The following is a 13,833-nucleotide window of genomic DNA, read 5'->3' on the forward strand; positions in this document are numbered from 1 at the left end:
AATAAAGTGTTTGGTCACAACTTTCATTTGTGTGTGTGTGTGTGTACGTGTGTTCCTGTGTGTGCCGGCATGTGTGTGGCAGGCCTTACCTTCCCCTGCGTGGTGGCACACAGTAGCCCTGTGTTCCTATTCGAGAGGGTGCAGTCAAAGCCTTTTCTGTGCAGAATCAAAGCCGCCTCGTCCGACGGCCCACCCCCTTCCTCCTGTAGGACCAGTGAGAAACGCTTCAGTCCCCATAAAGACCCCTCCTGTTCTCCCCCCCCTCCCTTCAGCCTAAACACTGGGGCAATTATAGAGACCACCCTTTCACAGGTCAGCTGCATTTCCACTGCCATGTTCGAGGAGCTGCTTCTGCAACAGACCTGGGTTCAAATACTGTTCTACATCATTTCAAACACTTTATCTGTGCTTTATTGAGCTGGTCTGGATGAATGGACCAATAGAATAGTCTCAATACCACAAACCCCACCCCACCTATCTGGAATACCAGGCAAGAAAGATCGAAAGGTTTTAAATAGTATCTGAACCCAGGTTCGGACTCAAACAGGGTTACTGCAGTCAATTTTATCCCCCTTTCAGAAACTGTTTTTCTTTCTCCCATCCACAGTTCCTGGCTGAGTATACGGAGATACCACAGTGCATACTAAGTGTGTTAGTAGTAGCGGCAGTGGTGTCATCATGTGAGCATTCGTATAAATTAGTACAAAGCCCTCGTCGAAAACACATTCAACGATTCCGCCCGTCTCCTCTTTTGATTTGTTCTCAGAGTCAAATTGGATGTCCGAGCGTGCCTTTACAATCGATAATTGAGCAAATTGGTCGGCAGATCCCGGCAACAATTAGCTCGATCTTTGACATGATAGACGGCGGTATCATCAGAGTTGATGGGCCATGCAACAACAAAGAGGAGATCATAGAAGACTTACAACATACAGATGTAGTGTATTTACCAGAGATGATATAAGGAAATTAATGGGGAGCCCCTTGGAGGAGTGCTGAGTGTGTGTTTTGTCCTAACAAGCAATTAAGCCAGTATTCCATACAGCCAGGGTAATCAATACAGACAGGGATGAGCTTAATCATATTAAAGACAATGACTATGAGAACACAGCGGTGCAGTCATCACTTTAGAAAACTTGGTAACTCTTTGTAAGGAGTTGCTCCTATGTAGTACCACTGTTATTACTGTGGCAACAACATTGTATTAACATGTTACATAGTAATTCATTGTTTGAATACAGTAGCAAATGACGTGAGCGTTTCTTTTTTGGGGAATAAGGGACGGTTCATTCGCAAAAATGTCTCGAACGCCATGAATATGCAAGTACAACGCAACAATTAAATCACTAGGTAACAACCTGTTAATGCAAGGTAAATGAAAACATTACTACACAGGTAAAAGAGCAAGAGAATGTAAGGCTTGTTGCGGCCTTATGCTCCACAGACAGAAAATAAAATAAAGTATTATGTAGCAATACGAAAATCTTTACCTTGGACTGGATGGTGCGTAGGTTGACCAAGTGGACGTCACAGGGCAGTGATGAGGCCAGAGGGCTTAAGGGGGACAGAGACAGGGACTCTGCCTCCGTGCTCACAGCCATGGGGATCAGAGGGTGGTTCAGGTACAGCGACGACATGTGACTCAGCAGAGACGGGTAGCTGAGGGTAGAGGGTTTCTCCCCCTGGAAATATCAAAGCAGGGACAGGGACGGGTTAGAGGATTGATCATAATGTACTATATGACAATGTTTGAACCCTAATCGTCTTAATCAAGTCGCCATTGTCAGTGAACTTCAGTAAACCTACAATAGAACTACAAACTACAGTATTTATGAAAATGACAAAATTGCTTCAAATTCCTAGTATTAGTACCCCATCGGTCTTGGCCCTCTTCTCCAGTAGCAGGCGGAAGGAGCTGGCAGTAACTTTGTTGTCCAGGACGCCCTGGCCCAGCCCGCGGTTATCATCCTGGTTCAGCCGACGGTCCATGATCACCTCCAATTGGCCTGAAGGGGAAAAGATCAAAGTTGATCTATTTCAATATCATGTTGCCTTCTGTTCACATAACAGAAATGTGTATATATATAAATTTATAGCTTGGCAAGAAACAGCACGATAGAAACTGCACTCATTTTAAATCAAGTCATATCTCCTTCTTTTCACACCCTGGTGCCAAAATAGCAGATGACACTATGTACTGTACAGATGGTAATCTTAAAACCGAGCAGGGATGTCATCTTTCCTGGACACTTAAAGTACCGATGCCCTCCTTCCAATAGACAACAGAAAACAAATCCCCAGGAACGCACTCACCACTTTTGAGGCTGGCGGAGCCCAGGGACTGTGCGGTGAGCAGGGTCAGTCTGGTGCCGGGGTCCTGAAGGTAGGCCATACTGGTCATGGGGTAAAAGTTTGCCTGGAGAGGAAGTTTGGCCATGGTTTTTCTAGGCTGGATCTGCGAGAAAATCACATCAAATATGGTGGATAAATGAAGATGTCCCACTCATGCGCTGCCCAGCTGGCAAGTGTCTAAACTGACATTTTCAACTTCTCCCTGACCCAGTCGGTAATACCTACATGTTTCAAGCAGACGACCCTGTGCCCAAGAATGCCAAGGTAACCTGTCTAAATGACTATCGCCCCGTAGCACTCACATCTTTAGCCATGCAATGCTTTGAAAGGCTGGTCATGGCCCTCATCAGCACCATCATCCCAGACACCCTGGACCCACCTAAGTCATAGACTGTTCTCTCTGCTACTGCACGGCAAACAGTACAGGTGCACCAAGTTTGGAACCTACAAGACCCTGAACAGCTTCTACCCCCAAGCCATAAGACTGTGAAATGGTTAGTTAAATAGTTAACCAAATAGCTACTTGGAGTATCTGCATTGACCCTTTTTGCACTAACTCTTTTGACTCATCACATACGCTGTTGCTACTGTTTATTATCTATCCTGTTGCCTAGTCACTTTAACCCAACCTATATGTACATATTTACCTCAATTCATTTGTACCCCTGCACATCGAATCGATACTGGTGCCCTGTGTATATAGCCAAGTTATCGTTACTCATTGTGTATTTATTTATTGTGTTATCATTTCTTTTCTGTAATTTTTCTTTTTTCTCTCTGCATTGTTGGGAAGGGCCCGTAAGTAAGCATTTCACTGTTAGTCTTCACCTGTTGTTTACGAAGTATGTGACAAATAAAATTTGATTTGAATGACTTTTACCATTGAAAAAATAAAAGTCACAGTTCTGGTCTGCTTAAGGGGTGGCTCTCCCATCGGCACCATTGTGATAGCAGCTGGGTCTGGTCTGCTTAGTTCATTGATTAACCAAAAAAAGGAGCGAGTGAGCTGTCTCACTTCCTCTTCCGTCTCTGGTCACATATCAAGGTGATGTTGAGGAACCATGTGACCTGACTAGGAAAACCTCAAGGCCCTAGTTAGGGCTAGGCCCCTTTTTTCTCCATTTCCGCCTGAATGACGTGCCCAAAGTAAACTGCCTGTTGCTCAGGCGAGGATATGCATATAATTAGTACCATTGGAAAGAAAACACTTTGAAGTTTGTATAAATGTTAAAATAATGTAGGAGAATATAACACAATAGATATGGTAGGAGAAAATCTAAAGAAAAACCAACCAGAATTTTTTTGTTGTTGTTGAGAGAGACCATCTTAGAAAGGCAAGTAAAAGGTCATATTGAAAATTAGCTCCCTGGATGCAATTCCTATGGCTTCCACAGGGTGTCAGTAGTCTATGTTCAATGTTTCAGGATTGTAACTTCAAAAACAAATAAGAAATATCAGTTTTAGTACAGGGACACAGTCTTGGAAATGCGTGTTTGCGCGCCCCATGAAGACAATACCACACTGCTAAAATCGGTTTCCTATTGAACATACTTCTTTCCGTAAGAAATATTATAGTTTGATTACATTTTAGGTTATCTGAGGAGTGAATAGAAATGTATTTTGACTTGTTGAAACAAAGTTTAAGGGGTAGATTTCCTCTGCATGTTGAACGAGTGGATTACTCAAATCGATGGCGCCAACTAAACGTACTTTTTGGGATATAAAGAAGGATTTTATCTAACAAAACGACACTACATGTTATAGCTGGGACCCTTTGGAAGAGAAATCAGAGGAAGATTTTCAAAAAGTAAGTGAATATTTAATCGTTATTTGTGAATGTATGAAACCTGTACCAGTGGAAAAATATTTTGATGTGGGGGCGCCATCCTCAAACAATCGCATGGCATGTTTTCGCTGTAATAGCTACTGTAAATCGGACAGAATTTAAGCTTTCAGCCTATATTAGACACTTATATGTACCTAGCGGGACGCCTATCCCTAAGAAGTTTTAAAGGCTTCAACAAGGACCCAGAGTTGATCCTACAAGGGAAAAACTCCGGGCCCCACACATAATGAATCACCAGTGAGCAAGTGTGTTGAGTGTGATCTTAAGCTGACCGTCTTTGTTTTGACTACAATGGGTACGGGAAGCTGTTCTGTTCTGGGTCGTTTATTGTTTGTTTGCGTGAAGCGTTGCATGTCGGAAGAAAAAAATATTTAATCTCTGATGGCAGTAAATCCCTCTTAATCACTGAAAGTAAGGTCCGACTGCCAAAAACATGCAAATTGGGATTTTGAGGGAAAACACTGCCTCTCACTAGAATTATGGCAGAGTGTCTAATTGGCAAGGGCGCTCAAACACTGATCTGTCGAAAGATTCTCCCCTGAACAAAATGTAATCGTTTAAATCTGCATTTCAGCTTTCGTTTTCAATTCAAAACTTTGTCATGACAAAAAAATGGAAGACGTCCATGAAGTCATTTCTACGAATTTGGACAGTTAATATACCCCCATTCAGCCAGTTTCTATGTACATTTGATGTCAAGCTAATGCTACTAGCCATTTGTATCATAGTTAATTGCTCATGTCGTAACTGTCGACAGGCTCAATGTCCATGTACAGTCTCGCATAGAAATCGCCAGTTCAGAAGCAAGAAAAGCAGTATTTGCTCTGGTATATATGGCTCTGGTATATATTGTGAAGTGCTTTCTCGTGACTGGAGAGCTAGGGACTGGCCTGTAATTGTGCATTCCTACTTGAAATTCAAATAAAAATGTTCCACCGTGTATACCTTGTGTAAGGTTGCTCTTTGTCAGTGTTTTCTTCTCTCTACGCATGTGTCTGTGTTATCTTAAATATCAGGAGTTACTGTAGGGATCCATTTCCTTTCAAAGTGGCTTTTTTTCATTAAGTAAGCCCTCGAAGAGCTGTGACCGTTTTACCTGTACACTTATCCTTCAGTGTGTACAAAATAAAATTCTCATTCACTCATTGAATGATCTGGGGGCAGTGCCTGAGTAGGGAGGGGAGGGGTGAGAGAGCGAGTGAAAGAGAGAGAGGGGAGAGAGAGAGAGCCAGGTTATACAGTAACAGTACCTGGAATCCGTTGAGGTCTGTGAAGAATCGATCCTTGCTGTCCACATCGGATGTTAACCTCATTGTAATTTCACGGTTGAACTCCCCCCTTATATCTACCGAGTTACAGATCTCCACCGCCTGGCCCTCCACACCTAGAGAGAGAGAGAGAGAGAGAAAGAGAACACTAACACAATCACAGAGCATATTCACAGCACATATTTATAAGCTTTCTTCCTCTTTTGGCTCGATTTTGAGATATTAATTATACTCCTAGTGAGTCTCCGAATACACTTTTTGGGAATACATACAGTACCAGTCAAAAGTTTGGACACACCTACTCATTCAAGGGGTTTTCTTTATTTGTACTACTTACTACATTGTAGAATGATAGTGAAAACATCAAAACTATGAAATAACACATGAAATCATGTAGAAGCCAAAAAAGTGTAAAACAAATCAAAATATATTTTATTTTTGAGATTCTTCAAAGTAATCACCCTTTCCTTTAAGACAGCTTTGCACACTCTTGGCATTCTCTCAACCAGCTTCATGAGGTAGTCACCTGGAATGCATTTCAATTAACAGGTGTGCCTTGTTAAAAGTTAATTTGCGGAATTTCTTTCCTTCTTAATGAGTTTGAGCCAATCAGTTGTGTTGTGACCAAGGTAGGGGTGGTATACAGAAGATAACCCTATTTGGTAAAAGACCAAGTCCATATTATGGCAAGAACAGCTCAAATAAGCAAGAGAAATAACAGTCCATCATTACTTTAAGACATGAAAGTCAGTCAATGCGGGAAAAAAAGTTTCTTCAAGGGCAGTCGCAAAAACCATCAAGCGCTATGGTGAAACTGGCTCTCATGAGGACTGCCACAGGAAAGGAAGACCCAGAGTTACCTCTGCTGCAGAGGGCTCCCAAGTGGCGCAGCGGTCTAAGGCACTGCATCTCAGTAATAGAGGCGTCACTACAGACCCTGGTTCGATTCCAGGCTGTATCACAACTGGCCATGATTGGGAGTCCCATAGGGCGGCACACAATTGTCCCAGTGTTGTCCAGGTTAGGGTTTGGCCGGGGTAGGCCGTCATTGTAAATAAGAATTTGTTCCTGATGGACTTGCCTAGTTAAATGTAAAAAATATAAAGAGGGTAAGTTCATTAGAGTTACCAGCCTCAGAAATTGCAGCCCAAATAAATGCTTCACAGAGTTCAAGTAACAGACACATCTCAACTATTCAGAGGAGACTGCATGAATCAGGCCTTCATGGTTGAATTGCTGCAAAGAAACCACTACTAAAGGGCACAAATAATAAGAAGAGACTTGCTTGGACCAAGAAACACAAGCAATGGACATTAGACCGGTGGAAATGTACAATTTTAGGTTCCAACAGTCTTGTCTTTGTGAGACGCAGAGTAGGTGAATGGCCTTCCCTGTGGCTCAGTTGGTAGAGCATGGTGTTTGCAACGCCAGCATGGTGTGTGCAACGCCAGGGTTGTGGGTTTGATTCCCACGGGGGGCCAGTACAAAAACAAAAAAGCATGAAATGAAATGTATGCATTCACTACTGTATGTCACTCTGGATAAGAGCGTCTGCTAAATGACTAAAATGGAAAATGGATGATCTCCGCATGTGTGGTTCCCACCGTGAAGCATGGAGGAGGGTGTGGGAGTGCTTTGCTGGTAACACTGTCAGTGATTTATTTACAATTCAATCTGGTTTGCGCTTAGTGGGACTATCATTTGTTTTTCAACAGGACAATGACCCAAAACACACCTCCAGGCTGTGTAAGGACTATTTGACCAAGAAGGAGAGGGATGGAGTGCTGCATCAGATGACCTGGCCTCCACAATCACTGACCTCAACCCAATAGAGATGGTTTGGGATGAGTTGGACCGCAGAGTGAAGGAAAAGCAGCCAACAAGTTCTCAGCATATGTGGGAACTCCTTCAAGACTGTTGGATAAGCATTCCAGGTGAAGCTGGTTGAGAGATTGCCAAGAGTTTGCAAAGCTGTCATCAAGGCAAAGGGTGGCTACTTTGAAGTATCTCAAATATAAAATCCTTTTTTGGTTACTACATGATTCCATATGTGTTATTTCATAGTTTTGATGTCTTCACTATTATTCTACGATGTAGAAAACAGTAAAACATAAAAAATAAACCTTTTGACATTTTTTGGGAATACATCTTACATTGTTTGATATCATTTTACATACCTAACTTAATTAATCCACTGAGAGAAGAAATAAAAAACAGTTGAACAAATTTGCCCCAGTTCTTCAGATGAAAAAAAAAAAAAAAACATACCCCCAGAAATAATGCAAAACATGAATAAATATATCTAAGAAGAAAAAATCCACAGTTACAGTACATAGACTTTGGGTGAATGCAAAAGCAGTAGAAGTAAACTGGGTCTCAACATTGAGCCATTAAATATCATAAATACACTAATAGAGGACCAATGTCACAGTGAAGCATTCCAAATGGGTAAATTACAACTATAGTGATACGTCTCGCAACATGCATACTGTATCTCTATATACTGTACCCTCAGGTCAAAATATGCAATGAAACCATTCTTCAGTAGGAAATCTGCATGCTGGGGCCAATTAAGGCCTGTTTGGCTGTGTGATGACATGCAGCCCTTCAGGGGATCCTTCTCCTGTGTAGCATGACTGCAGCTTCCTTTTTATCGACAAGCACGCAACAAAACAACACACATTTTCTCTACGAAAGCAAGCCATTCAAAAGGTTTTGCACTGACTAAACCGTCTCTCTCCCTCTCTCTTGACTATCCTAGTAGGCTCACTGAGTGAGTCTTCGTGTGGCTCATCTACAGACAGGGTTTTGGATCTTCTCCCATTTCAAAGACAAACAATTACATTTCAGGGTGTTTTTGATATTTCAACGTTCTGTTTTTCTGATTTTGATACAAGTAGCCTACAAAGGTCTCATGCATGTTTGTACAACTGCTTTCAGTTGATGTCACTGATCAAGGTCTAACAATGTATGGGGTCAATTGTAGATTGGCCACACATGCGCACGCACGCACGCACACACACACACATTCCATCATTACCTTGAACGTGATAGAGGCGTAGAGTGTGCGTCACATGATCGAAGGTAGTGGTGATCTCAGAGAACACAGATCCCTTGGTGACCCTTATCACTGGAGGCCGAGCGGGAGAGTACATCTGGAGGAGCACAGAAAATCAATGGGGATCAAATCACTCATAACACCATCTCCCATCCATCCTCTGCCAATAATACCTCCTACAGAGAGTGTGCCGGCAAGGGAGCACAAATAAGGGAGAAAAGAGAGGGAAACTGGGGTAACAGAATTACTCTCTGATTCAGAGTGGTTGGGTTAAATGCAGAAGACACATTTCGGTTGAATGCATTCCGTTGTGCAGCTGACTTGGTATCTCCTTTCCCTTTACTGTAAGAGCTGAAAGCACTCTCTTCTTTACAAGGTTTCAGTGCAGCTGCAATGCTACACGTTGACAAAGGAGAATCAATCACGTTTAATAAAGTTGCCGAGTTACCTTGGCTACCCCGTCGGGCAGGAACAAGTAGGCTCCGCTTTTATCTCGGTTGCTGGTTGTGCCGTACCACGCAAACTCCACCTTAACCTGGTGTTCTGAGCCGTCCTCTTTCAGCTTCAATCTCTGAGGGTGTCAGTCAGAAGAAGGTTGGATTCAACACTTGCATCATCACCATTACACTGGCAGCTTGACATGAGTAAAGAGAGCTAACGGATATACCGTTTTAATACTACACAGACTGTATCCTGTGTTGTTGTAGTTGAGATGATTTGGTGAACAATGTGATGAGCTTGTGTGATGACTAATCTCACCTGAGACCTGAAGACTTGTTTTGTTTCCGAGAACTCATGCCTGTGCACTAACTCAGAGGAATAATGTAGTCTTTTGTCACACAGATGACCCTGGTTTGATACCATGTCAGTACCATTAACAGTCTAGAAGTGTGATACATTCCATGTGACCTTTCAGTGCAGGTCACAGTCACTAAATACTTCATGACTCTGGTTCAGTGCTAATATTAGAATAGACTTGAATTATAGTCGAGCCTGTCACCACGACTATAGTACGGGACTGATTGAAGCTCAATGTTAAATTCAAATCTCTCTAGCATCCTATCTAAGCCAATATGACACCAATGTCTAAGAAAATTCGAAATCAATTTGATTGGAGGTACAACACACTCCCCGCCTCTTGTCATGATCCGTCCGGCTGTTACCGAGAACCACTATACCGGATTTCTGACAGGGTTGTTAGCATTAGGGTTGTCAGACAATTTTTTGCCCAAACCTAGCTCAGATTTTAGACGTCGGATTAAAATGACTACAGCGTCATAAAGTGACTACAGGCTGCAGCGTTCATAAAGTGACCATTAGGCTTAGATCCATTGGGATTAAATATGTTTGTAGGTGTAAGAGTTTTTATTAAATTCACAATTTACCGCTCTCGCATGCACATTTTATTTTATATTTATTTAACCTTTATTTAACTAGGCAAGTCAGTTAAGAACAAATTCTTATTTACAATGACGGCCTAGGAACAGTGGGTTAACTGCCTTGTTCGGGGGCAGAACGACAGATTTGTACTTTGTCAGGTCGGGGATTCGATCTTGCAACCTTTCGGTTACTGGCCCAATGCTCTAAACACTAGGCTACCTGCCGCCCCTGATTCACATTTATGCCCAATAAAAACCAACAATGTACTACCTTTTGTAACGTTTCTGACAATGCTAACATCTTTTCAGCTGAATCTCAGAAATCTAAAACCAGGTTGAGCAACTCGGCTGCTGCGCAACAGTAGTAGCTAACTAGTAGAAGGCTAGCAGCTGAAGCTAGCTAGCTAACACCAGTTGGATGAAAAGCAAAAAGAGGATGCTAGCTAGCTAGGTATATTTTGCTATGGAAGGTTTTTCATATTGCTAAAGTCATCTGTGTAAACTTCTGACCTGGACACTTGTGTGTAATCAGACCACAAACAAATAAGCTAGCTAACAGGGTTCATAGCGTACAGGTTAGCATCACCGCCCTGATATTTTGACCATTCTCTTTCGTCTATAGTTTTTGACATTCCCCTCCCTTTCCCGACACACACACTGTGTGTGTGCTAATATTCATTTATTAGGTGTCTCTTAAAAAGAGAATTTGGGTTTGTTGGGCATTTTTGAGTGGCAAGGGAAAGGGAGTGTATGTAGTACTAGTGTGCGCGTCTTGCTACTACGGAGGAGATAACGGTGGAGAGACCAGCTCTCAATCTCTCAAGGAGGACGTCGTTGCCCTCATCCGTCAGATGCATGCCATCCCTACGGTACATCCCAGGGACACACTGCTTAATGGCAGAGACTTGCGCATAGGCAGACTTACCAGCTCTGCCGTTGAATTGTTAAACAAGCATTTGATTCACCCTCTCCTGACGTGCACACAAGAGCAGTGGACCTCTACACCAATCTTGGTGCTGCAGGGAATGCCCCAGCCTGCTTAATGGCCAGGATAGATGCCATTTATAAATGTGGGAATGTGTTCTCTTTTACTGGAGTTGGACTGCTGTGTACAGCATTACTAAGAACATTTGTAGCTAAAGGATTTAGACCGCCTATCCAATGTCAGATTTGTAAATATGTATTCTTAAAAATATTTTGTACAGGTGTGGTAGACCTGTGCTTGAACAAGAAAGCCTGCATAACCTTGTAGCTCTTCAAGAGCAATTGTGGCCATCGCTGAATTGTATGTACAACGTTTACTATATCTGATGAATGTACGTTTGATTGTAAATCTTATATAAACCACTCATTGTGGTTTACAGGTAATGTAGTACTATGTCTTTCTTCAGTAGTAGTCACCTTCCGGTGTAAAAACAATGGAAATTAAAAATAAAAAAAATGATGTTTTAGGTGAGAAGTCGGCATTGATCTGAAATTCACCTGAGCACCACAATGCGTACTTCACCCATGCTCTAACAAGATTTTGCAGCACACATCTTTGACCTACTACAGTAGCTAGGTTTGTCTATTTTACTTCCAGCGATGTGTGGGCAGGTTGCTCTGGATTCAAACCTTCTCAAACAGCCTAATTCATACTATTCAGAGGGATAATGGGCTTTGCAGTGTCCTGCTATTAAAATAATATATATATATCATTAGTATGCATGTATTTTTCCGATACAGGCCTATTGTAAATGTGTATTATTGTAGCGTCATCATCTGTATTGCAAAAATAAATACAAATACACATATAACTTTAAGCTACATAGTCTTTTGACAAAGGCGATAAACTGCCTATTGATCAGCACAGCAGTTGATAAAACAGGTCCATGTTTGAAAAACAAGTGGTTCTGAGCTTATGTAAATATTACACAAGTAAGCTAACGGTGACAGAAATCAGGAAAGGCAGACATGCTCTATAGACCTCTATATCTATATGAGTGACTGAGTTGAACACACCACCTCCTGTTCTTATGTTGGGTACCTACTGACCCCAAAAATATGTTATGAAATATATGTATTTTTCAATGACATGTATTGTTAAAATAAAGATTTAAGGAAATACAGGCAGGCAGGCACCACATTACTACAAGACAAAATAGCTCACTCAATCAAGCCTGATGGTGTTGTAAGTATAAAAGCAAAGCTTGCTTTCATATAATAAAACAAAAGCATGAAAAGGTAGTGGAATGGGGGTCTTAGTGTGGGGTGGGAAGAATGCAATACATTAGCTTATATGTGGTACAAATCACATTATTCTGGGACCACCTCCTCTAAGAGTATGAATTAGGCTGTTTGAGAAGGTTTGAAGCAACCTGCCTACACATTGTTGTAAGTACAATAGACCAACATAGCTACCGTAGTAGGTCAAAGCTGTGTGCTGGAAAACGTTGGTGGAGCATGGGTGAAGTACGCATTGCGGTGCTTGTGTGAATTTCCTTTCTTTTTCGGCTTCAGACCAATGCCTACTTCTCACTTAAAGCGTAGTTTTTGGTATTTAATTATATAGCACTTTTGCAGGAGTTCGGCGTTGTGCCCTGCTGTGTTGTGAAGTGCTATGCTTTACTAAGCTATGCTATACTTTACTAAGCTATGCTATGCTTTCCTATGCTATTCTTTACTATGCTATGCTTTACTAAACTATGCTATGTTATGCTTTACTGTGCAATGGTATGCTTTGTTACGCTATGCTGTGCATGTCTTACCTCCATCAGGCCGGTGGTGGGGGAGCTCCAGACCTGGAGGTGGGGGTTGTGGATGCTGAGGGGGGTGGAGGCGTCCTGGGGGATGTTGACTGTGAAGTGCTTCACATTGACGGACAGCTCGCCACTCTGCCTGAAGAAGACGTATTCTGCAGTCTCCGCTCCGCCCCTCGCAGCCTTACCTAACTGGTACACCCCAAGACCCAGCGCTGGCACCTGTGCTATGAACGACAACTGATCCCAAAAGAAAACACCATAACACGAGATAATGTGGGAGAAAGCATACATGAACATAAAAAATCACTATGAACTGGTAACACATTGGTAATCAATCTCCAGTTAATCTCCAATTAATCTCTGTGGTGACCTCATAGTCCTACCTGATACAGCCATTATAAAAACACTATCGATAAATATCATTCCCATGGATAAATAAAGGCTAAATACAAACACTAATGACAAAAATTTGACAATTGTACCTGGAAGGCCTCTGTGGAGGCTGTGGTGGGTTCGTCCCACACCGCGCTGATTTGAGCGGAGACGGGACGACCGTGGTCTGTGACCACACGCACGTGGGGCGTGTTCACATACACAGTCACCACTGACGTGCGGTCCTGCTCCGTGGGGTTGTAGATGACCACAGACCTGGCGGAAAATAGACAGGTTGGTACGAGTTGCTAATGCTTTGAAAAGTCTGAAAGGCAAATTGGTCATAAAGAAAAGATTCCACAGCTGTCATCAGGTTTAATATTGTTCAACCTGACCAGACTATAACTTCCTGTATTTATTCTAAATCATATTTGCAATATGAAAGGGGTCATAATATCAGCCAGAATGTGTAAGGGAAAAGGGAGGAAGATTTGTACGGTGCCTTACCTAGGCTGTGAGCTGATTTTCAGAACTGTTTTTCGAGGCAGGGCATCTTGAGCAGGCTGGATATCATCCTGAGAGAAATGTGCATGAGATTAGAGTTGATTTGCAAAAGAACACCAATCTGGTATAGCTATACCAACACACAGTCCACAGGCTATTTCCAGTTCTTATAGACTAATTTTCAAAAAATATATTGAATTTTGTTTTTGTGGTATTGGTAATGCTTTTCAAAACGGATAAGCTATTTAAACATCTTAGGCTCATTCACTTTAACACAATTTTCATTAGGTTTGGGTGAGTGAGATGCATATCA

General features: G+C 42.1%; 1 protein-coding gene across 2 annotated transcripts in view; it reads right to left on the reverse strand.

Annotated features, from left to right (window-relative positions):
- Window positions 1-13,833, reverse strand: part of man2a1 (mannosidase, alpha, class 2A, member 1) — a 63,032-nt gene that overhangs the window by 2,951 nt on the left and 46,248 nt on the right. For both annotated transcript variants that reach the window (XM_014126665.3, XM_014126673.3), the window contains exons 12-21: window positions 13,524-13,591; window positions 13,127-13,292; window positions 12,651-12,881; window positions 8,973-9,095; window positions 8,507-8,621; window positions 5,449-5,582; window positions 2,314-2,455; window positions 1,873-2,006; window positions 1,491-1,682; window positions 90-203 (exon numbers count right to left, since the gene is read on the reverse strand). In XM_014126665.3, coding sequence (XP_013982140.1) covers window positions 90-203; window positions 1,491-1,682; window positions 1,873-2,006; window positions 2,314-2,455; window positions 5,449-5,582; window positions 8,507-8,621; window positions 8,973-9,095; window positions 12,651-12,881; window positions 13,127-13,292; window positions 13,524-13,591 — 1,419 coding nt within the window. The remainder of the gene's footprint in view (window positions 1-89; window positions 204-1,490; window positions 1,683-1,872; window positions 2,007-2,313; window positions 2,456-5,448; window positions 5,583-8,506; window positions 8,622-8,972; window positions 9,096-12,650; window positions 12,882-13,126; window positions 13,293-13,523; window positions 13,592-13,833) is intronic.

Source organism: Salmo salar, chromosome 01, assembly GCF_965601325.2.
Source record: "Salmo salar chromosome 01, fSalSal1, whole genome shotgun sequence".
In the NCBI taxonomy this organism is placed as follows: domain Eukaryota; kingdom Metazoa; phylum Chordata; class Actinopteri; order Salmoniformes; family Salmonidae; genus Salmo; species Salmo salar.